This window comes from Bombus terrestris, chromosome 14 (assembly GCF_910591885.1).
Source record: "Bombus terrestris chromosome 14, iyBomTerr1.2, whole genome shotgun sequence".
Lineage (NCBI taxonomy): Eukaryota > Metazoa > Arthropoda > Insecta > Hymenoptera > Apidae > Bombus > Bombus terrestris.
The window spans coordinates 2133960-2159385 of NC_063282.1; the positions used below are offsets into that span (position 1 = coordinate 2133960).

General features: G+C 40.1%; 1 protein-coding gene across 1 annotated transcript in view; it reads left to right on the plus strand.

Annotated features, from left to right (window-relative positions):
- The window catches only part of LOC100643542 (E3 ubiquitin-protein ligase Rnf220), a 191814-nt gene that overhangs the window by 24607 nt on the left and 141781 nt on the right, over positions 1–25426 (plus strand). Inside the window, exon 4 of the mRNA XM_048411857.1 lies at positions 20706–20843. Within this exon, the coding sequence (XP_048267814.1) occupies positions 20706–20843 (138 nt within the window). The remainder of the gene's footprint in view (positions 1–20705; positions 20844–25426) is intronic.

Consider the following 25426-nt stretch of genomic DNA (forward strand, 5'->3'; position numbering starts at 1 on the left):
GCCTAGAAGTATCTCTTTCCTGTAATTTTGATGTCGATATTCCATTTCTCGAGTCTGCGCTGATCGATCAATTAATATCGTTTCTGTAAACCGATTCGTTTGAAATTCATCGCGCTTCCTCTGCAAAATTCTCTCTCCTCCTGCGCGTAAAAACTGCGTGTTACGATATGGACAACGATCGTACGACTACCGTTTGAAACGATCCAACGATTCGCCTTCTCTGTTACTTTGACTTCTACGGCCACTTGCTCGTGTTTCTGATCGCCATCGACGAACGACTGTTGTTTGGTTGTTGTTTGGTGAAACCTACGCTAATCCCATTAGCAGACCGGCAGAACTGTCCTCTGTTTCTCTTTCTTTTGAAACTCCACGAGATACGAATGAGAATTGCACTGGTCAGAGCTATTAGAGGATCGTCTTTCACGAAGCTGTGAGCTCGTAAAATTAATCAGGCTTGAAAGTACACGAGTGTTGATCGCCGAAACAGAAATTTGAGAAGATCTAAGGGGAGATAAGGCGCTCGAGCCTGCAGCTCTGTCAGGAGCGTGAAACGTCAACTCGGAACTAATACGTTGTACGCGATACGCAACTAGTTTTTTTCCTGTGGGCTAATTTCCGGCGACACACGCGCGTACGTAATAGTCTCGGACAAAGAAATCGGAGCTTTGACAAAGGAACGTCTGATTTGCTGATGCGACTATCTACGCGCGTTCCTCGTAAATGTACGTACCAACGCACACCTGCGATCGACCGTCTGTAAATGAAAAAACACGACAAAAAACGACGAGAAGAAAAACAAAAAGGAATGAAACTCGTTCGATAAGAAACGCGCGTTAAATCATATTATTTGTTTTGTTGGTAAATCGAAGGGATCCCAGGTACTTTCGAATCCGCAACGCGACTCGAAATTCTATCTGGAAACATAGTCGATAAGATTACACGAGTACCTACTGGAGCGAAACTCATGCAACATGATTTTATAATATCAACGACTAGTTGAAAGAGGTGAAAACATATGGAAAATACCATTGGAGAAACGACGGTGATTCGGTAGGGGCAAAGAGAGGCAGAAATCACGCGTGCGGTTTGCGGCCAGCATTTCTGACCGCCGAACGCCGAAGTTCGGATTGAACTGTCACCATCAGCCCGTACAACGCGGCGGCGTGCGGTACAACCACGTGTCGTATATTCGTTCGTAATAACTGCGGTCGACTAGTCACGACACTCGACCAACCAGCGTTTTATGGCTAACTAGCAAGGCAACCGTTCGTTGCTCATTTTTCTCGTTTCATGCTCTATCAGTTTAATTGCCTGCCTCGGTTAATGTTCGCTCCTTATGCAATTTGTCTTTTGCTTTTACGCAACCTTAACGTTATTCCCGTCAATTAGCTACCTTTTACATACTTTGCTAACTACTAGTTTCTATGCTCCTTTTCCAATCAGTGATTTATATTTCCATTTATATTTATATTAGAGTTCGAGGATACGGCCAATCGTTCGAAGAAGATTTTACAAGGCATTTTACAGCTGACTCTTTGAATAAATACGTATCATATAGGGAAACGATGGTTAAACGCGATAATGTAAATTGAACGTGATTTCTTTTCATGGCAAGACACAGGATTAAGGAATTAGGCATTGTATTCCTACTCGAGCGTGTATATGATGGCCCATAAAAATACCAGCGAGGACCGATACATTTGGTATTATTAGAAGGTCGAAACAAAATTGCTCGGTCGTTCGATAGCTTCGTATCTCTTTCCCTTCTTTGGCTTTAGCCCTCCTTTGGTTTTCTTCCTGGAGTGACGATTCCCAAGGGACGCTGCTCTACCACTTCCCCTAATCCACATTCCAAATACTTGTATTCGGTATCCCTTAACAAATGGGTTTCTTTTTACCATAAAAATCCGTTCTAAGCAGTAAGAATGAAAAGCGAGGGAATGGTGACTGCAATTAAGCTATTCGGAGATCGAATTGGCCAACTCATTTTTTCGTAAATTTTCATTTCGTCGCTCGGATACACGTACGATTTTTCCAAAAGCGAACAGCTCGTCTCGACGATCTAATTTATCGTACACAAGCAAAGCATAGTACGTATCTGTGTAGCCGCGTACGCGTGAAATTCTTTCGCGATAAGCGTCGGAACACTCGAGTCACCGTACGAGACCAATTATTCTGTACAAAGTTGGAGATTGTGTTTTAACACGGTGAAGACCGTGGTGCGCGACTCGAATAAGCCTACGTTCGGACGCGAGAAAAGAAAATAGAAACAAAGAAGCAGAAAGCGCGGAGAAAGAGCTGTCATTTAGAAAACATTACGAATGAAATATTAAACGAGGCGGATTGCGTGTGTGAAGAGAAGTCGGCGGAGTTGGGTGTATCGCGCATGGGCATGGTAGTGGTCGTTTTCAGAAAAGACGAGGAGAAAAGGAAGAAACGGCTTACGAGCGAAAGGTTAAGCCGGGCTAAACTAAGCCTACCGGAGTAAGACGTTCTACCTTTAGCCCTTTACCCGTGGCGCCTTTAGGGATATTTACAACGTCGTCGCCCGGGCAGAAGCCGAGCCATGCAGTGAGAAATGGCCCCGCCGACAATTAACTGAAATCACAGCGGGCCAAGGCGGTTTGTCAATGTCTAACCCTCGACTACCGTCCCCCTCCCCTCTACTACCATCTCAGTTACTGCCATTGGTATTATCGTTAGCGCTACCGAGAGCTGTTAATGTTACGCCACCTATTACTGTCACGCTCTTATCGTTTACATACGGGATAGCTTCCCATTTCAGTTTTTCGTGCATCGGTGGCCAAGACGTAGCGTTGATCGATCCAGTGAACCACGAGCCGATGACGAAACCACCTCGCTGGCTATGTTTCACGCTTTCGATAAATGATACCGCGATCTTTTTACGGTGCCACGCTGATGTGACAGCGACCATACCCAAATCCACGCCATTCCATACAAACTGACAGCGAATCGTTAGGTTTTGACTTGACCCTTGCACATGGCCCAATATTACACTTTCCGCATTACGTAGGGCAATCAGGATCCTCCCCTTGCCTCTCAACGCCTACAAACGCAACATATAAAAACTGCAAGCATTGGACCACGAGGCTAGTCTTGAGTCTCGTGTACAGTTTGGCCGTGATTTGAACAACTATTTTAACTTTGCTACTTCATTGTAATGTTATACTTAATCATTTTCGTGAATGAAAGTCTACAAAATTATAAAAGCACAGTCAAGATAAGTTATTGCTCAACTACTGCTTTTTTATCATTAATTTTACGTGACACCGGAATCCGCTTGTTACGATCACTTTGCTAACTTTTCGCAATTTTTCATAGGAATAACGGGTCGATAAGGTTCCAGCTGATATGGAGGATAAAACATTTTCATCGGTCAATTTATTACCAACGATAATCACATTCGTGCGATTTATATTATTTGTATTATATTTATTTATCGCAAACTGTACGCTTAATGCTACGTTTCTTAGGAACAACTATTTTTAGGAAAAATTTATTCGATAGACTCAGCGCGTTTGCCTGCGTTCCTTAGCTCTGCAATATAATTTTCATGGTCGCAACGCTTTTCCAAGTTGCCAGCAACGCGTAACGATGCGCTTGTTTATACCCAGTCACTGCAACGATACGTCGCGGAGAGACAAAGGCTACGCTTCGTAACAAGATCTATTTACATATTTCTAAGAAATCTTGCCGTGAACTCGTGTAAAAGATAAAAGATATAATACTTGGGATAAAGGTGAGTTTCGAAGGAAAGCTGCATTTAGCAGGATTTCACTAAGAATCGTTATCGTTTGTGTCAAAATGAAATCGTCATAATTGAAAGCACATAGTCGAAGTTTGATCGTAATAGGCGGCTTATTTCCGGCTAATTTTATGTACAATGCTTTGGGACAGACATTGTGTCAAGGATAGTCGATCGATAACGTTATCCGCGATTATGATAACCAAATCCCATCGTACTGCGATTAACGCAGATTTTTGATTCTGCGCGAATAGGGGAGCTTCTAACGAGATCAAAATTTTTATGCAAATTTATATTTTTATCGTCGTGATTAAATCTTCTAGCCAATTATGACTAGATGCATTTATTAAGAATCTTAGAGTTTTCGATTGGATCGCAAGAGAATGAACCGCGAGATTGCACACTCGTACGATCGGTATGATCTTTAGAATAATACAGTTAACGGTGTAATGCTATAAATTCGAAGCACCTGTGACAAAATTACAAGAGAGAAGCGCGTGTCGTGTATCGATTTGTGCCGGCACGAGATCCCGAAATCGCGTTAATACGAAACGGAGAGCGATATAATTTAACGAGATGAACGTACGAGTCTCGTGGTAGATGTTAGGTAATATTTTCGTTTTAATTGCCGAAAGAGAAGGCGGATTTAAGTCGGCACGCAGCCGTAGGTACAAGACTGAAAGGAAGATTGAAAGCATGTCGGTTGGTCGAGGATAATTTATTGATTTAGACGAGGCGAGAGAGGAACGAAAGAGAGGAAAAACGAGGCGATACAGAGGAAAAGAGAGGTAGAAAAAAGAGCACGGCAGCGACTCTTCATCAGCGATTTAATTCGTGAACGGCGCGCGGCTTCGAGTTTATTTATTTTTTCGCTGGCTCGTGACCGGCGCCAAAACGAGGGCGAAAGAGGGACAAGATTAAAAATCCCCTAATTACTTAATCGCGTTACCCCGATACGACCGTGTCAAAGAGACGAGCGAGGCCAGATCCCTGTGCTCCGGCCGAAAGATACCAAAGAGGTAGCCCGCTGCCTTTCACCCCTTTTTTTCTTCTCTGATTTTCAGAATTCAAGTGCATTATTCGTCGTCGACGATTGGTCAGAGATTTACCGATTCACCGGTATTGAACTTTTACTTTTCACCGCTTGGTCGTATTCACAATATCGTACCATTACGATCTCTCTGCAACGATCATTCGATCCTCTCCGAGTGTAATATTTCACTGGCAGAATCGATGCAGATGCGTTTCATGATTTTCCTCCGGTTCGCTGTTCCAATCTAACGATACAAAATGGTATCGACGTTTCAAGAATTATGATTAGATCGCGGCGTTTCCAGCAATTTTATATTTTTATTAATACGATTAAGGCGGTGGAATCTGCATAAATATCGAGTTCACCCATTAAACGATATAACAGAATTACTTCGCTCTGAATAATTTCTACATTTTTGCATTTTTCAACCTTCTATAAATCACGTACAATTTCTTACCTTTTTAATATTTACGAGATGAAAGCGAACTTGAGCAGCGTTCGTTTGATTCAACGAAATTATTTAGAGAAATTTGAAACATTCAGTTGTCGTGTCAGCCGTTTGAAGGCGACGCTAATGAAGATTGCGGAAAAGTAGCGGTGTTACGAACACTTTTTAAAATTTACCTCACAGTTTACCATTATTTACGTCATCTCCCTGCAACGAACGATCTTCCGGTAGGACTTGTTTCTCGAGAATCGTGTATTATCAACAACAATCGTAAACTAACAATAAACGTAGCTCTACTGTTGGTAATTTACTATAGAAGCGAGATCATCGACGTTTACAGCGACGAAAATGAATACCAGGACAGAACGCGGTGAAATCGTTGGCGTGTTCGAACATGTCGTTCCTACGCGTTTAACAGAAGCGGTAAACGCGTTGGGTCGTTCCGAGTTGGGTTTCGGTTTTTGCGTGTGTCGGCTTCGACTTTGTTGTTTTCTAACATTTGACAATTATTCGGTAATTTATCAAAACGTCGGCGCACAATGGTCCACAGCAAGTTTCGTGCCAAGGGGATGCCCAATGGTCTCTCCTTTGTCAGCCTTCCATATAAGCGGTGTTCGTTAAAGTATTCATCGCTGATTTTTTTCATTACTATATCTTACTGTCATTATAGTTCATTGCCTCGTGTAACCAATCTGTTTAAGGAAAATTAAGGCCCCTACGTGTTAACGCCCATTCGTACGCTTGGTCGAACGTGTTAAACGCGAAATAAATTGTACAACGTGCGCTTCTCAGGTGTACGTTGCCATTGCGACAATATTTACAGCATTGCTTTCTCTTTCCTGTAAAAGTATTCCTCTTCTTGCGAATAAATCAAAGGATATAAAGAAAAAAAAGCAAATTCGAATATGTACGAACGGCAAAATGTTCGATTTCGATAAATTTATTTGCTACAGCGGACGTAACGGAGCACGTGCGAGTAACGAAAAATGATCTCGTTGGAGGATACGCGGTTGATTTTTTGGTTGAATTATTTGGAAAAATTATAACGTTCGGCTGTGAAATGACAATTGACGATTTATCCGGACACCGGGTAGACTGATATCCGTGGTATGGAACGTGCTTTGAACAAGGAGAGAAGCGAAACAAGCATACGGCTTCCAAGGAGCGGTGGAACAAAACTATCTCATTGTGTGTTAATACGTTTCGCCGCTGCTGCGTTGCGTCGCGCCGCGCCGCCTCGGTTTCAGCCGCGTGCAACTGCAAGTATGCACCTCGCATACTGTTGCAACGCTACGAAGTCGCTCCTACCGTGATATTAAGTCGATGATTGTCTCAGACTTTAATTTTAAAAGAGCAAGTGCCTGATACATATGAATGACAAAAGAAAAACGAAAAAGAAAATGTTCTTTTCCTAGTTATCTCGCAACGCGTAGCGTGTTTTTCTTTTTATACGAAGATTTAACGTTGCGCCAACAGCGCGTACGTTCGAATCGATGTCAGATATTTTTGTATTTTGTTGGTCATAATCGCGACCATCGAATTATCGAGTGACGACAAATTAGGCAACGCGGAAGATTTTTCTAGCCAAAAGAGGATCTTCTACTTGTACTATTTTTGTTATCAGAGTAGCCTTGCACGTTGCGTGCACGCGAATTATCGTTTATTTCGATATTTTCAACCGCCGATAAGATACATCGTATTCGTTTCTGAAAATTCTACAATTAATCGAAGAAGTAAGGAAATAAATAATCGTAGCAGGTATTTGAGAAAGTTGAAACGGACGAGTAAACCGTGGTAAAATTACGACAAACTCGATGGTAACTTCATTCGTAATGCACAGAAATATATGCGCGTAGCTCATTCAAAATAGATCTGTGGTCTTCCGAAAATGACGGAGTAACACTTGGGTGTTTGTTTGCGCGTGAAAACTGTCGGAACATCGAACCACCTGGATCTTCCGCCTGTCCTCTCGCGCCGTTTATTTTTCGTTTCAAAGCTGCTCTTGCCGGTGCTCCTTGAACCTCTTCTTACCGCTTGGTTCACGCCACCGGAAGCTCTCGAGAATTCTTCGCGCAAACTCGAGTATACAAGTTAACGCTGTTCGATGATACGCCGCAACCCTTTCAGTGCTAAGATTTTAATAACCGTGACAGAGAAGCCTCGCGTTTCCAGATCAGACGGTTTTCCATTTGATCTCTGGCCGTTTAAGCGCGTCTTTAGAAGCTTCTTTCTAAACCTCGAAAGATTCCACAACTCGAAAATTAATAGCAACGAGTGCATAGAATTTCAATCGAATCCTCGTACAAATCACTGTGAAAATCACTGAGCATACGCCGCTCGAAGAAACTCGTTAAGAAGCTCTTACACGCATGAAAATTCGTTAAAATTACGTAAAGTACGTAGGCGTAAAAACTACCAGCATAGTTAAAAAGCATAGGTAAGTTAATATCGTACAAAGTACATTTTCCTAAGACGTATACTCTCTTTTGACTCTTAAAAATTATATGCTTTCTACTATATTCTAATCGCAATTTCCACTATTAGAATATTCCTTGGCTCGAATAGCCTTCCGATTCGAATTAGTCGATCTCCGTTCGTTTGCCACGAACGCTTGAAAATCCACGGTCTACTGGTAAAGAAGGAACGAGCCTATGAAGAGTACGAGGGAGCCACGTACTCGCATGGCAAATTACTCGAAAATTCGTGGGCCAATTTTCAGCAGATTAGAGAAGGAGGTGTTGTTCACGTTATGTTGTCAGGTTCGGCACATTTAACGGGTATGGGCGCACCACATATTGGATCATATCGTATCTTCTCACAGTCCATGAATAATGCATCTGAGAGGTCGCCCCTCTGGACCCATCGTCTCCCTTTCCTGACCATCTTCTACCGCTATTCGCCTTCTACTGGTTACCCCCTCGCCTCGCTACTCTCCTCTCTCGCTCTCTTCTGTCTGTTCTCTTCTTTCGCACGTACACAACACTTTGGCCAGTCGCGTTCCGAAATCTCTTCGTAATTAAAGCTGCCATATATTTTACTTTAATCGAGGAGATCGGCCGGCTACCATTGGCCACGACGATTTATCACGTTCTCTGACTCTTCTCCTCCACCTCCTTCACACTTCATCGCGCCTCAAGAAGATTATACGGCCGAAGATGTATTCACGAATATGTACATATAATTGCACGATCCTACCGGGATTTCTCATCGATCCGATGTATACGTGTTTCATCTTTACCGCTGCTGCGTGTACGTGGGTTACATACACGCCGAGCCTGTCCTTTTGCTCGTCGCTTTGTCATGCGCGATAATTTGTCAGACTTGCTTGTAATCTTGGGTTATGGCTATATTGATTAACCCGATATAAATCGAAATCTTGTAATAACTCTGGTTAATTTATCGCGGAACGCGCACGTTGTGGCTATTTAATGCTTCCCGTTTTGCTTTTCTTCCTTCTCTTTCACACGCGATCACCTTTGCCGAATGTTTCACCTAACTTTTTCTATATTTTTCTGAGGGTTGGCTGAGAATAGATAACGTAAAACAACGAGAGCAAGAGATTGCTGTCGCAACCCGTCAAAGTTAAATAATTTAACAAATAATTAAAAGTACAATAATGATCGCTAATATTTGCCACTCGGTATAATACCGTCTCGCTCGCGATCGCGTCCGTTTATTTATACTGGTCGGGAGGGAGTCGGAAAATTTGGATTTGTCTAAGATCGACGATTGCCCAAAACGGTGATTTTGTTTCGTCCATCGATATGTTTCGAGCGTCAAGGCTGTGTCCGTGTTCCGAGGCACAACAACAACAACGTGAGACGCTCTCGATCCGCCTCGTCCTATATTATTTCTAAATTAAAAATACTCGTGAAGTTTCTTAATCTTTCGCGTAAACTTTTTCTATATTTCTCTCTCTATTCTAATTCTAAATTAAAAATAGTCGTGAAATCTCTTAACGTTAAAGAATATTTCATTGAACCGTTGATTAAAAAGTATAAAATACCAAGCATGCGTTCATCGATGTCGATGAAACAACGATATGGTGTTCTTCCGTGAGGTGGTTGTCGGTTTCTCTCTCTGCCTCGGCAGATCGGTGGCAATGTCGCAGAAGCTGCGAGGAATCCGGTAGCCCTTAAATCGCGCTAGAAGCACCAGTCCCGCTGTCACAGTCTGCGAGGATAAATCTTGGATTACCACGCGCTCCCTTTCCTGATGCTTCTTTTCTCCTTTACTCCCGTTTCCTGAGTACCTGGCATCGCTCCATCTTCCTCTTCCTTTTCGCCCTTTTTGTATCTCCCTTTTCGGTATCACGGCCTTAACACCGTCTTATAACCCGCGACAACACGAAAATACCGTGTAGAACCCTCGTAAAAGACGCTGCGCCACTTTATATTTTCCTATTTTCCTTTGGACAATCGATCGAATAATTAAACCCCAGCAATTTCTTCCCATCTCTGTTGTCTCGTCCACGGAATTCCTTAAAATGTAACTAATTAGCAGTTTGACTTATAATTTTTACTCCAAGCTCGTTCCTTGTCCGCTTCGTTTTCTCTCAAAATCTAATTCCTTCGATCCAATCCGAAGTCTTCTAATGGACGTATCGATGATCGATAAACTGAAAACACCGTGAAATATTAAAAATTATGTCGCGATACTCGTCGTGATATTCACTGGGTGAAAGGAATTTCGTAGGTCCTCGCACTTGGCACTGTTACATCGAAGCTTCCAAGCGAGACTCGGTGTTAAACGCGATTTGATCTCCTTAATCGTATTCGCGAGGATGTATCGGTATTAATCAACTACTTACGAGAGTTTTGAATAATCGAAGTAAGTTGGTCGAAGTGACTTTGTTTCTCTAAAACGTTTCTCAACTGGTCGTCTACCGTATCGTCTTAACAAGCGTTCGAACGAAACGAGAAAATGGAGAAGAAAACTAGCGGAAAGCGCTAGTGTGGGGGACGAGCAAAGGCTGATAAGGAAGAGGACGAGACCCTCTTCGTTTTCTCGGTGATCCGCGAGATGCCAGGAAACTCTCGGTAGATCTAGTCAGACATTGCCTGCCAAGAGTACCTCGAACGAGCCCTCTTAAATTAATTACAGGGAAAAGATCCTCGCATCCGATTCCTCCCCTGCTACCGCTAAAGCGAAGGCCGACGCAGTCAGGCTTGCTCGAGAGACGAACAGAGCAAAAGAGGGTTCTATGTACTTACTACGTTCAAGCGAGTGTTTAACGGCCGGGAATGCTCGTCAAACGAGGAAAAGAGCATCCTCGTTGGAAAAAATCTCCGCTCGTCGTGCATTTAGTCGTGAAACTTTAAGCAGCGTATCTACGATTTTTCATTTTTAAACGCGTATGGCTTTCGGTACTCGCTTCGAACCAGATACATTCGCGTCCTTTTTTTTATGTCATAAGACTACTTTATTTTAATCGCACCACCTTTTAAGGCCAGTTCGTTATCCTTCGTTTTCGTCGAGAAACGAAACGATCGCGGATTTTGTCGTTAGGTGATATTGACAAAAGACTCGCTCAGTTGCCATCGGTTCTACGACAATTATTCGGACATTGTTCCTGACTTTGTTACAAAACGAGATCTTTTACGGTTATCAAGCGAAAATAATCGAAACTCGAGCCTTTTTTACGAAGCTTGTTCTCGTTGCTGACGAAGGTAGTCGAGGAAATAACCTTCGACGATAGCTGTTGATATCTGTGGAAAAATCAAGCTTGCGATGATAATTAAAGTTGATAGGAAATATCGTCCGCGTCGTTTCGTTTTATTTTATAAGAATTTTTATTTTTTCAAATATACAACTTACAATATAGTGGAATATATTTGCAATTGAAATGTAATTCTGTAGGATCGTAAACGTCGACTTTTAAACTTGATGGAAAAAGTATTGGAAACAGAAAGTTTGTCGTCGCAAGTTGCCTGTGCAATGGTGAACTACGGCAGGAAGGGTTGCGTGCTACGGGACAGTAGGGCAAAGAGGGTAGAACAGCCTATCGGTATTATTCCGACCAGTCATCGGGACTTATACCGCTTATAGGATTACACAAGCATTAGTAGACAGCTTGTTCTCTACCATTTTGTACGAGATGTGTGATAAAGCTCGGTATTTCTACCAACCTGTTCGTCCCAACGAGTCGATATCTTTATTTATTTCGTCGCTTTCATTATTCACGGTATAATTAATTTTAATTCGTTTTATATTTCGTGTCGCGTACTTTTCGTTTCTGAAATTAACTAAACCGAAGATTAATATAATATCATGAATATAATACAACGAATATATCGTATCCCATCAATTTATACGATAAAGATAATGCTTGTGAATTTTTTATTGATTCTAGCATATCTTACCTGATATATTTAAAATATATTTAATATAAAATATGTAACAGATTTTATTCAAATGCTATTTGTATACGTATTTGTCAAACCCAAAGTTAAGTAAATGAATTACTTGGCAAATATCGAATAATTTGCTCGATAAAATTAATCGAAAAATTGCTATGGCCAAAAGTATTAAATAAAATTTCATTCGGTCAACGTTATTTCGTTGATTGTGATACGCTTTGAGGTTGATTTGTAGTAATTTGCGCCAGCTGTGATAATTGATTCTCTCGCACACGCACTAATCTGAGAGAATTAGGAATTATCTTCTAACAAGGAAACATTTAATTGTCACGAATAACGTAAGAAAGCTCTTTTAGTAGTACTATAGTTGCCACGGTATGCAATGTGGTTTCTCTTCTCAAATTACCTGTTCCACAGTTTTTCAGTCTCACGATACGTCAGGTTTAGGAGTAGTTCGTTATACATAAATGCTGAAAGTAACATGAGTTGGAGGAAAGTAACGTGATATCGTTGCATATTTTTTAAAGCTACGTAGCGTCAATGATTTTCTGTCATCGATACTGTTATACAAATCTTCATTGCCCCTTTTTTTTCTTCTCGTTTGAAGAATCTCCATACGCTTGTCCCGAGGAAACTACACCAATTAACCCTTAAATGTACATAGTGCGATCATTTGACAGTATCAACTATATTTCTTCACATCAATCGTAAGATATTTTGTTTCATTATCTTACTATCTTCGTAATCTTATTATTATAGTGAAACATTCATAGAAATGGTGTTGTATAAACAACGAGTTAAGTTGTAATCGTATATTCGAAATAATTACGCTATAGTTTGTTCATTTTAAAATAGAAAAATAGGAAAAAAGTGCAACAGAGTTTGCGTTCCATTCTTTTCTCGAATTTTGTGCCACGTAAATTGTCGGATTTTTCGTCCTTTGTTATATTGAGTTGGCAACTAAGTGATTGCGGGTTTTGTCAATACCGTCTAATGACAAAACCCGCAATCACTTAGTTGCCGACCTAATATTTGCAAGAACCGTGGATTCACGAGTTAATTTCTTAACAGGGTCTAACGTAAGAGGCGTAACATAATTCGATGCATACATTTCTAAATGATTACTAAGAATAGTCGCTTTCTTATTTCTTATCCGGTCTTGCGTTATGCCTACGTACCGTGAAAAGTAGTCATTTGCATAAAGTAACGATGCAAGAGTACATTGTTGCTTGCACGACACACGGCACATGTATTATCTGAAAGAACATCGTTTATATTCGTCTGAATATACAGGGTGTTGCAGGTTTTCCCGCTGGAATTTTGCTAATAAACAAATATAGGTTACCGAAACTTTGGCTTGGGATTGTTATACTTGTTGAGAATCGTGGACAATTAGTCGCAAAAATAAATGTATGGAAATACTCACATTACACGTAGACACGATATTAAAATAGTTTCAGATTCATTTAATACGTGATGTACAAGATATTCGTAGATACGCATTGCACGCGTCTCAGCAACCTTTTTGTCTCGCCATCTTCTTTATCACCATACGTACGCAACAGTTGCATTCTTCTGTTTTACGAGACGCTGCGCACGCACACACTCCCACACACTCATACCCATATATGTGTGTCACTACTACGCGGCCAATCCAGTGCAGCACACGAAATTACACATATTTCAATAATACTAAAACAAAGTTTAAAGAGTGGGTGTAACATGGAGAAATTCATAAAACGTCCAAAGTGGAGTAATTGTCGTGGCATACGAGGTATTTCTAGTAACTGGGACGCGCTATAACTGTGTGTCCCAAGCGAAGTTAAATTGCGCTCTTCTTTGAAACGTATCTGTACAATTTTCTGTACATTTTGCACTTTCTTATTCTACAGAGGAACAAGACAAAACGCAGGGTGGAATGCTCGTGTTTGCATCTTCCTTGTCTTTCGTGCGTTAGATTTGATGAAATCGACATTGAAATATCTCTCAGACTTGGCCTCGTTGCATCTTTTTTCCACCCAGGCACCTGGATACTTTCTCGTAGAGCAAAAATCCTATGGTTTCAAAAAAGAGTGCACTTGGTCTTTGCATCTGCGAGGAAGCACAACGGTGGAAGATTTTTCTCTAACTTCGCCTGCAGCAAGGTTACAGTTTGTCCAAGTTAATAGAGCACCCTGTATAGTACAGAAACTAGATTTTTACTTAGATTCCATTTCTTCGATTTATCAGTTAGGTCGCAAACGTCTAGAATTGCACAGACACTCGCAGTCTACTGATAATGTTCGGCTGGCAAAACGAGAAACACCCTGTATAGTGGAATCGAGGAGGATAGCGCGAAGGCGAGTCGCAGGCTGGTATAATTTATTTAATTATATCGAATTCACGGTGAGAAGCGCGTGCCTGGAGTTCTCACGGTAGGACAATAAGGACATTCATTCGTCCGTTCGAGCCACGGTGGCTCGGACAAGCGGTTTCTCTTAGGTCTTAATCGTTTGCCACGGAATGCGCGTTTAATGCAAAAGAGGACACAGGCGGCTTGTGTTTGACTCGGCTTGTATTTTCTCTGGCTGTCCTCGCGACACCAGGCCACTTACTTTACGAGCTGCTCCATAGGCTCCCCGAGTTCCTCGAGCTCCGAACGATCTTGCGAAATCCTTCGAGTACCGCTTGACGCTAATGATGCCTACTATCTAAACGACTAAACGACTAAACGTGGCTAAAACGATCTCTGCCTCTCTGTCTCTCCCTTTTCCCATTCGTTTCCCCGATACTCATCCTGTCTCCTCTAATTAAATTCACGAGTTTTTAGGATGCCAGGATAATCACTTACTCTCGTTTATACGTGAAGTATCGCGCTATTATCACGTCGACCGGTACACGGTATTGTTACAATGATCGAAACTTGGATTATGCTGTGAGAAAAGAAACATGCACGTAAAACACATATATAATAGATTATTTACGGCGTTGGTTATAGTTATGGTGTATCTCAATGCATGGTGGATCTGGCAAGAAATATATAAAATTCGCGTAGCGTTAATGATCGAACGATCGACTCTTTGAAACGTTCATCGTTGATAGTTTTATTGAAACCGATATTTATCGAGTATAATCCAGTGTGCATTCAATAGACTTCGAACATCGTAAAATAAGATTATCGCGACGTGCGTCGTAAAACAAGATTATCGATTCATCATTGATTCGTATAGTTCGCTCTGGTTATTCAGCAGCGATATTCTACGCAAGCTTCGCTCGGTCGAGTACAGTTTCGATAAAGACACACGTTGGTTGAAGCAAACATCCGAGGACGCGCGATAGCAACGAAAATGAAAAGGAAAACGAAGAAACGAGACTAGGGAAGCTTTATAGTCGAAGGTTTGCAGCCGGACGCGAAACCACACTTTTACTCGATGGGGTATACACCGGTGGAGGAGACACGGTAATAATACGTGAACAATATAGGCAAAGTTAGGTACTGGACAGGTCGACACAACGAAGGGGTACCCCATTGCACACTCTGTATGAAATATCAACCACCGTGAAACTTGAACGCCCTGAGAAACTTTGGGGCCATTCTCCGTCATCTCTTACTTTCGCTCGATCGCCAATCTGCCCGGTTGCTACAAGTTAGGACACCAAAAAATCCCCGGAATTTCTATGAAAAAGCAGGGAAACTGTGTGGCTGACCAGGATCAACGTTGTCAGAAACAGGCAGAAGCAAAAGGTTGGGGTATAAGAGGTGGAAAGGCAGAGCAAAGGCATTCTGCCCGTCAATATTCACTAAACTATGCGCGAGTATATCAAATGCTGGCCTCGCTTTGCTTTATGAAAAAGTTGTAAAATTAATAAAGAATCCGACAATCTTGCTCGGTCTCGTTCCTTGTTCCCAAGAGATCCGACGCGCCTTCATCTATACCATAGCTCTTTGTATATCCAACGGTTTTAAATATCGTCGTTTTCAACTCTGGCAATCACACGTGGGTTCTTTGAAAATATTTTTTAAAAATTTCCAAGTACCCAAGTATTAGGTTGTCCGAAAAATGTCTTTCTTTCGCGAACGTGTTTTTTACAACACTGCACTTTCGTACAAACGTGAAACCAAAATGTCCGTGAAATGCCAGTCTAAAAGTCAGTGCGTCTATTATTTCCTCATAAAACGAAAGAAACTTTTCGAACAATCTAATAGTTTCTGCAGGTTCGTAGAACATCGAGTTTCGTCGAGATCGCACCATAGTCGAATAGGACGAATAGATAGGATCGAACGTTCTAACGACAAACGCACGTTTACGTATGAAATTTTCCCTACTCCCACTAGGTCTACGTGCTGTCCAAGTTGGTTCGTTAAAATTTGGTCACGCGTATTCCTTGGCAAGCTGGAAATTCATAGTCGCGGACGGAAATTTTGGAAAATTGTGCAGGATGGTGAACGCATCTTGCTACGCTAATAAGTTGAAGCATGACGTTCGTATCTGATCCTGTAGCCGTGATTGTTAAACTAATATTGAAACGGACGATTCGGGAACCGCCGCTATTTATGTCCCCGTTTGAACTGGCGGACTTCCGCCGCGGGATAATACGGTTAACCACGTTGGCCATTAGTCTTTCCACAATCGATACACGCCGGCTGTTACAGTGAAAATCGACGTCGATTATCATCCAACAGCTTCGATGGCTCTTGTCCACCTTTCCCATCTTCGTTCTATCATTCTGACTTGCAGCCGATCGAAGAACCAATAACTTTCCTCACTGCGCTATATGTTGCGCATAGACGTCACATAGAAACACATCAAACTGTAAAATTAGCAAATGCGTTTATAGGAAATTCAAAGCGTAGTATAACTCGATTCTGACAAACAGGAGATACTCGTCAATCCTCTGTCTGATTGTACACTGGTTTGTTCAAATCCTAGTATCGTTATATCTTCTCGTTTAAACGAATTTTTTGAATCACGCATCGACCAAAGTCTTCTTTGATCAATTTCCGTCGTCAGGAAATTTTTCCGATTTTATACGATCGATATTTTCGAAGATACGAAATCGATGTATTTCTTGTATCGTAGAATCGTTTTATAGATTTTTATTTGATCGAGTTTTATCATCGAAGAAATTTGCTGCAACAAATTATTGCCACGTTGAACGCTGCTTCTCGATTCTCTTCTACCTTGTTATCATTGTTTCCCGCTCTTCGTATATATCTTCGTTTCGATATCGTACCGTAGCTGAAAAAGTCTCACGCCGGGAATCGAGCCGGCTAACTCGTCGCAACGCAATCCACTCTCCGGTTCCAGTCTGAACGTCTCGTTCTCTACTACTTGTTCTCTGACAGAGTAACCGAACTGTCTTCCTTCCATGCGATGTTCATTCTTGCGAAACAACGACCTCGTCTTTTCATGCACGTAGAGTCTCGTCGTTGTTGCATCTGCACTTTGATGCATCCGCAGGACGTGCAGATCATTGGCGTTGAATCGTATTTCAGATATTCTGCAACAACCACGGAAATCGCGTTATCTTTACCTTCTATCCTTTCACACTGTTGCTGTATTAGCGAGAAACTTGCCACAGCTTGCATCGAAATATAGTTGAAATTTTCGTTAATTGCACTTTCTTAAAATTCAAATATCGTTACTGCTTTTAATCTCAATGAATTTTTTTATCTCACACGTCGATACTGGCGAATAACAGTAGCTGTATCGTATGGCCAGCACGAAGACGAACATTCACTTGATCAAATATTTCCACGATGTTTTCAGTTTCTCCCATTCGTATGAAGCTCCATTATTTCTAATTATGATCTTTAGCGACGATTTCCTTGTAACATGTCTGTTTCGTTTTGTATAAATAGAACTTTTAGTTGTATCAAATATAATGTTCTATCTCTTTGCATAATGCGTTGCATTTAATAAATTCCTTCGAATAGAAATCTAATTGAGACACGGACTTTCTTAAAATCGGCTTAATTATTGCAATTGGTCTTTGTAATCTTTCGCACGAAAACAATCATCGACCGATCATCCAGCGTCGAATCTGCGTACATTTGCAGAAAAATTCCCAACGATCCATCGTCTCGTGATAAATCGACGAAGAATCGTATGAATGAAGAAGAGCACGAGGAAAAAGAAGAAAAACGGAGAAGCTTGAAGCAAAAGTGGAACTTGGGAAAACAGTGCAGACTGCCTAACATGGTGCACAAAACGATTCTGAACCGTGCGATTGTTGCGCATCGTGATCACCGCAGCTGACAGCCGATTCTGCGATCTTAATCTGGTCGACATACTCGCAAGAAGGGAGAGAACTGTCAGAACGTAGGGGAATGAAGAGAGAGAAAGAGAGAAAACGGAGCTGGAAGAAGGAAAAAATCGGTAGCTGGTCGATTGAGAGGACGGGAATCCGTCTGTCGGTTTATACGGTTGAGAGACCGGATCAAGAACCTTGAATAATTCATCGAGAAAGCGAGACTCGTTGCTTTAGCTTCGGTGCAAGGACTGACGTTGTTCCTTGCCTGTTTGCACTGTTAGTCGATTCGCTTTCTACCCTACCTCCTCGTCTCGGCTATTTCTGACACCCTGTATCAGCCTGTCTGTCCGCTTCGTGTTTCACCATGTACATCGAATTTTTCTTACCCATAAAAGTACCTTACACCAGCGATTCTCCGTTTCACCCATGCAGACATTGTAATTCAAAGCTCGTTGTTTGACACTAGAAATGCCACAGCAGTGAAAATGATTGGTTCTACAATTTTACAAATGTGTCGACCCTCTTTTAGGGATGATGATCCCAGATGGATTGATAATATCAAAAATCCACTACGTAACATGGAATTTCTTCTGTAAGAAAGTATTAATTATTCTATTATGACGTATTTTTTAAAGACCAGTCATCTTCACTGATTTTGGTAGAAATTGCTTCGTGTTAGCTATCGCTAGTTCTGGTGTTGACCATTATTCTTGTACCACGTGTATCGATTTAGGTTCGATGCTGGGTTTCTTTCTTGTGGAAAATAGAAGAGAAGAACAAGGTTTGGTCTATGAACTTTGCAAAGAACCGTTCAAACCTCTAAAATTGTACGATTGTATAAAATTTGTGTCGTGTAAGGAAAATTAAAAACAAATACATTTTTATCAAATGAATACGATACTTCGTTAAGTAACGTACACAACGTTATCATTTAATAGACAAACCTTCGATAGACAAATCTTAATTCTACTACACAGATACGATATCTTTGATCAATTTTCCCCATATTTCCCAATGAACTTTTCAAATATTCCAATATTAGGAATATTCCTCTTTTTACGTTTTTAATTATTTCTACGCGAACAGTCACCCTCCTTTCGGTATGAACGCGGTTTAAAACGACGAATGAATAGAAATGACGTTTGGAAACGAAAGTTGGTTGGCGTTTAAGCGAGTATCTTTCGGTAGAACGAAGTTCCAGAAGATTGCTGTCAAATTTCTTAAGCAGCAGGAGAAGCTTTTTTGTTGCTAACGCGACCGTTAAATTTTTCATACGGGCGACTAAGAGGGCAAAAGGCGCAGGTAAAGAGAACCGTCTTTGAGGTTCTTTTCGCCGCCTAATTGTATCGGGTGTCTTAATCAGTGTGTAAGCTACTAAAGTCGAAAGTCTGGAAGAGGGGAAGGAACGAAGAAAGAGAACCTCCGCGTTCTGCATCTCAAAGGCTGAATTTTAAAAGTGTGTTAAGCCCCTGGCATTATGCTCGCTGCATTTATCCTCTCCGAACATGAATTTAGATTGTGGCTTAGGCACGATATTAGGCTACGTGCTTCTATCTACCGAACCTAGAAAATACTTTTTTTCGAACAGCTATCCCTTTCTTCGTCTACCTTCTTTCTTTCTTCAATTTTTTCTCTTCCCTTCTACGCGAATATAATTACACGCAATACGGGAGCAAAGTCCGTGCAATATCCACGCTGCATCTTATCTTTTATCGTCTTTTATCTGTATCGTTAATTAACGCAAGGAGAGGCAGGTGAATTTTAGTCGAATTGCAGCAAGATTTTTTCTTCTATCATTTTGTTCCTGTTCTTTAAGCGGAAGTAGCTTCCTGCTATTCTTCCTTTAGCAGATGTATCGTATTGTACTTTTGTACCTCGACATATAATTAATCGTCTGGGGCACGTTTCGAGTCAGCGAGAAATTTATTTCAAGGAATAACTCGCGTATCGTACGTTGTTCTTCGATTCGTAGTTTTGCTATGTGCATTTTCCCATGGAATTTTGATCGTTACGTACAGCTGTTAAGGAGAAAGCGATATTTCTGTGTATTATTAACAAACGAATAGCGAAGAACATCGATCGTGGCTTTAATTCGGTGGATATGAATTGCAATGATAGGATTGCTTCAGATGAAAAAGGGTCCTTCGTAATCAACCCCATGCCACGTGCTGACTCGATGCCAAAAGCCAATATAATGTTTCGTGAAAGCAACGACGACGTACTAATATCGATATTACTTGGCAATAAATTAATAATCGTTTACTTTTGACTGGATCAAAGTTTAAACTCGAACCAAAGTTGTCTAATAAGCGCACGTTTTTAACGTCCATGGAATTCCCTATTGCGATACTTGTCATCACTCGAGAAACATATTTAAAACACGTATTTAACAGTAAACTTTCAGCTTCAGGGATACATACGTGTAACTCTATCGAATCGAATAATAGTTCTTTTCCGATGATTATTTCGAAAGTACTTGTGAGACGACAAAGCTATCACTTTTAACGTTAAGATACATTAAAGCTCCAATATTCGTTCACACTTTTCTATAAAAAAAAAAAAAGAAAAATCCAAATTCCTTTTTCATGAAATAATTCCAAACTTTCGAGCAATAACACACGTAATATAATAATTGTTCGAAAAATATCCAGAAAGAGTTCTAACAATCTTCTTCAAAACTCCAAAAACACTATATATATATATATTAATGTTACAATAACCAATATGTTAACACTTGTCGAACAGTTTGCATGAACTCTATAGATGTAAATGTGTATACTATGTATAACGACCGCTGTATAATATATATTACAATGCATAGATGATGTTGATGACTGATGACCGTTGTTATGTGGGTGATTCTAGTGGGGCCTGTGTTCGGGGGCCGATGCGGCGCGGAGGCGCTCGGGCTGGGGTTAGGGCTGTCGCTGGGCCCGGCCTACAGGTTCGCTCTGCCCCCGGGACTCGCTGCCAAGACCACCCGCTGCCTTGTATTCGACCAAGGTAGGCCTACCAGCCATCTTCATTGCCTCTACGATCTCAGATAGAACAGATCTCTTCCACACAACCCCCTGGCCCCTTCCATTTAAATATATTTCATCCCTAAGGTTGTTGCTTCTTCCTATTCGACTGGCAACTAAGTGATTGCGGATTTTGTCGATGTCACCTAATGGCAAAATCCGCAATCGCTTAGTTGCCAACGCAGTATGTTAGGTTTTTCGTTGTATAAGAAAATAATGGAGGGACAATGTTTTTCGTTTTATATTAGTTTATTGAATTATGCGCGAACATAATAATAGAAATATAATTCAATAAAATAATGTAAAACAGAAATTATTGTTCTTCTATTATTACCTTATGAGGCGAAAGAAACTTTCCGGACAACCTAATACCTTCGCCAGTATCAGATTGCCACTTCCTTGGGCGATCTTTAAACGTTTGTCTCCTTATTTGCAAGAAAAAATTCTATTTAACTGCGTATCGAGTTTAGGCGTGTGATAGTCTACACGAATTGGAATCTAAGTGAAAATTGATCGATATTTAAATTTTTCAAAGAGACTTCCAGTTGTTAAAATATCGTTTGAGCAAACTTTCTGAAAATCCAGCTTACTCAGCTGATCGTCGATCGGAATTACAAATTTCGTTTACCATTTAGACGATAGGGATTTACCAATAAATGATACACTTACGCTATATTTTTCTCTATTTTCTATATTTTCTACGAACGGAATATGCAAAAGGAATCGAGTAGTTCTATCTGGGATTCGAAGGATCTATAAATAAGTATCATTTCTTCGACAAATATCTATATTAACCACTGACAATTACGATTTTCGCTTGATGGACAACTAACCCTGTTTTCAATTTATTATGCCGCTTAATCGCATAACGAACGTGTACTGGGAAGATTTATTTTTATAATGAAATTGAACGAATTCTTATTTACCAAGAGGATCATCGGCGAGATATTTGAACTCGTCTAAACAACGATTAAACGCAGGTAATTGGATCGTCGTAGCACCTAGCAAGCCTTGTATGTCGTGGAATCGACAAATCACGTTAAGCTTGTGCATCGTCAAATTCTAACATTTCCCAACAGAGTGCTGATATATAGTAGGCTTAACAAACTTCGATCGGTAGGGTAATGCGGCATGGCAGAGTTAGAAGATTAGCCAAAAATTTACTGTCACGTATTTGCTGGCTAACAGCGACTCTAACGATTGCCGAAACGACGACTATTACCTTCTTAACGCGCTGACTATCATCACCGTGGTCATCGCGCCCATCCTACGGTTTATTCAATTTTTTAAAATAAATTTCACGCGGATTAACAAATTATCAACAATGCGAATGATTTAGATAAAAAGAAATAGTCGCTTTGATGGTTTTGTCTGGCGAGAAGTAACTCGATAAATTGTTTGCCATTTACTGGAACACGGAACAGCCGTAATCTGAAATCTAAAGGGTCCTTCTCAAAGTCGATATCGTCTCGTTGATGAATTTCGGCTTAGGATATCGATTTTAGTGTTCATTGCCGCGAATCTGCTGTGCTTAAAGTCGGCCATCGATCCCCGAAATCCAGCTGCAAGATCGACTTGCGCGTTTGCACGGACTAAGCCTACGAGCTATGCTCATCTTCGTGTCCACAAATCTAACAAGACCAATTGTAAACGAGCTTGCGCTTTCGTCAGCCGACTGCAGTCTGGTTAAACGTCGGCTACGTACAGCATCTACGTTAGAACTAAACACCTGCGAACAACGTGAAAATTTCATGCATCTCCTAAATTCTCGAATACGTAATTCTACAAAAATTTGTCTAATCTTTTTAGTTAAAATTTCCTACTTGGTATTATTTTTTTTTTTTTAGTTTAAGACACGTTGAGATATCGTGGTTTTTGTGATTTTTACTTTCCAAATAAAATTATATTATTAAAGGCTGTTAGGAAATAGATACCAAACCAAGTATTTTAAAATATATCGAAGAGAAACAAAATCCTTTCAGTTTCGAAACGACAGATGGAATATTTTGTCCAAACAAGGAATATTGTACTGAAAATTAATTAGTAGGAATTTTAATGAAAAAACGATCGAAACTACGAAACAACAAAGCGTAGAACGATCGATTCAACGATACAACTTGCAAAGTAATTCTATTCTGAAAGAAAGCGATACTTTGTATGAGAAATAATGAGAGGAGTAAAGCAAAAGTAGGCGAAAAAATTCGATCTGGAAACACAGAGTCCCCCTCTGGCTTCTAAATTATGTATTCGACGATAACTCGCTAGGATGCACATGATTCGACTATGAGAGGTGAATTTCAAAGACGACAAACAGTGACTCGTTTCGGGTTTTTCTTCGCTCTCCTCGATCGTCTCCTGCCGCTGAAACGACGACGAGGATCTTACAGGAGAGGAGATATTATTTTTCATAAACGCGGCGTAAATGGTCGTTTCGCGTGATTGCATGGATCCAGTGGGATGAACGCGTGTGTTCCTGGTTGTACTCCGGTTGAGACGGAGCGGGTAATTCCGTCGATCCTATTTAGCCCTCTTCCTTTTCTGCCTAATACGATCGTGAATATGCTTGGCTACGATAAACGTGTGTATTTTTTCATCAACGATATTTTCATTCCTCTCGAAGCTACGAAAATATTATTCTTTATTTTACCAATTGTTCTTTCTCTTCGGCTAAAACCGATATAACAAGATGCAGTTGCATTTTAAAGTTCCACTCGCATTTCAACTTTATACGAAATAATCAAGGTCTCCGCGTATCGTAAAACGTCATTGGACTAATAAATATTGTTGAAGTAATTAATTCAAGTAATTAATTTTATTTATGTACATCCGTGACCTGCAGACTGCTATTACGCAGAAATATTGTAAATAAGGAGAGGTACATGTTATTGTACCCTTGAACGTACATTATGTTTTGGCTTGCAAGATGTAGAAACAAAGAAAATAATAAACAGATTTCTATTTATGTTCCTTGTAGCCTCTAGCTAAAGCTATAAGCTTAACTTTATTTGTCAATGCCCTTTTGCTATAATTATATGAACGTCCTCTCTTCATTTCATTGTATTGTAACACTAAGAGAGTAAGGATCTGAATCAGCATAAACTTATACATTATTCTTACACTTATACCTTTAATTACTTCAATATACTTTTCCATTACAAATTCATTCACTTGTTCTTCTATCAGTCAACCTGAACAATATCATATATTGAATGAATAAATACTGATAACAATTTACTTGATTTTGACCTCATAACACTGTACCTGTGTTTATACTTATACCTTTAATTATTTCAATATACTTTTCCATTACAAATTCATTCACTTGTTCCTCTATCAGTCAACCTGAACAATATCATATATTGAATGAATAAATACTGATAACAATTTACTTGATTTTCACCTCATACACTATACCTGTGTTTATACTTGTTTCAATATACTTTTCTATTACAAATTCATTCACTTGTTCTTCTATCAGTCAACCTGAACAATATCATATATTGAATGAATAAATACTGATAACAATTTACTTGATTTTGACCTCATACACTATACCTGTGTTTATACTTGTTTCAATATACTTTTCTATTACAAATTCATTTACTTGTTCCTCTATCAGTCAACCTGAACAATATCATATATTGAATGAATAAATACTGATAACAATTTACTTGATTTTCACCTCATACACTATACCTGTGTTTATACTTGTTTCAATATACTTTTCTATTACAAATTCATTCACTTGTTCTTCTATCAGTCAACCTGAACAATATCATATATTAAATGAATAAATACTGATAACAATTTACTTGATTTTCACCTCATACACTATACCTGTGTTTATACTTGTTTCAATATACTTTTCTATTACAAATTCATTCACTTATTCTTATATCAGTCAACCTGAACAATATCATATATTAAATGAATAAATACTGATAACAATTTACTTGATTTTGACCTCATAACACTGTACCTGTGTTTATACTTATACCTTTAATTATTTCAATATACTTTTCCATTACAAATTCATTCACTCATTGTTCAATCAGTCAACCTCAACCTCGACAGATATAACAAGCAGGTTCAGCGAGAAAGAATACCAAAAATTAGAAAACCAAATTCGCGTTAGATGGTTCGAAAAATTAATTCGAAAGAAACTTGTTAAACTTCAAAGGAAGATAAAGCGATCGCTATACCATCGTCGATAATTATACGGACATTTGCTTACTTTTAACAAAATGTAACTTAGCTAAAAAATTACAAATAGAAAGACTCCTTGATTCTTGGGAGCAGCAGCTTTAAAGAAAGAAAAGAAGAAACGCAGCGTCCACCTTGTTTGAATTCGTTTACTTTCTATTACTAGGTTTTTATCGAGGGATGAGATCATTATGCCGGTCTCTCTGCCGTTTCCTCTCCGCCGGTCTCCATGTAACGTCTTGCATCGCCACCTTTTCGGCCAACATCCTCTCACCCCGTGGTCCTCCTCGCCCCGTTTGCTTCTCGCCTCTTCGCGCGACAGTAATTTTACTTAATTAAATTCCGTTCTTTCTGCCTTTGCTA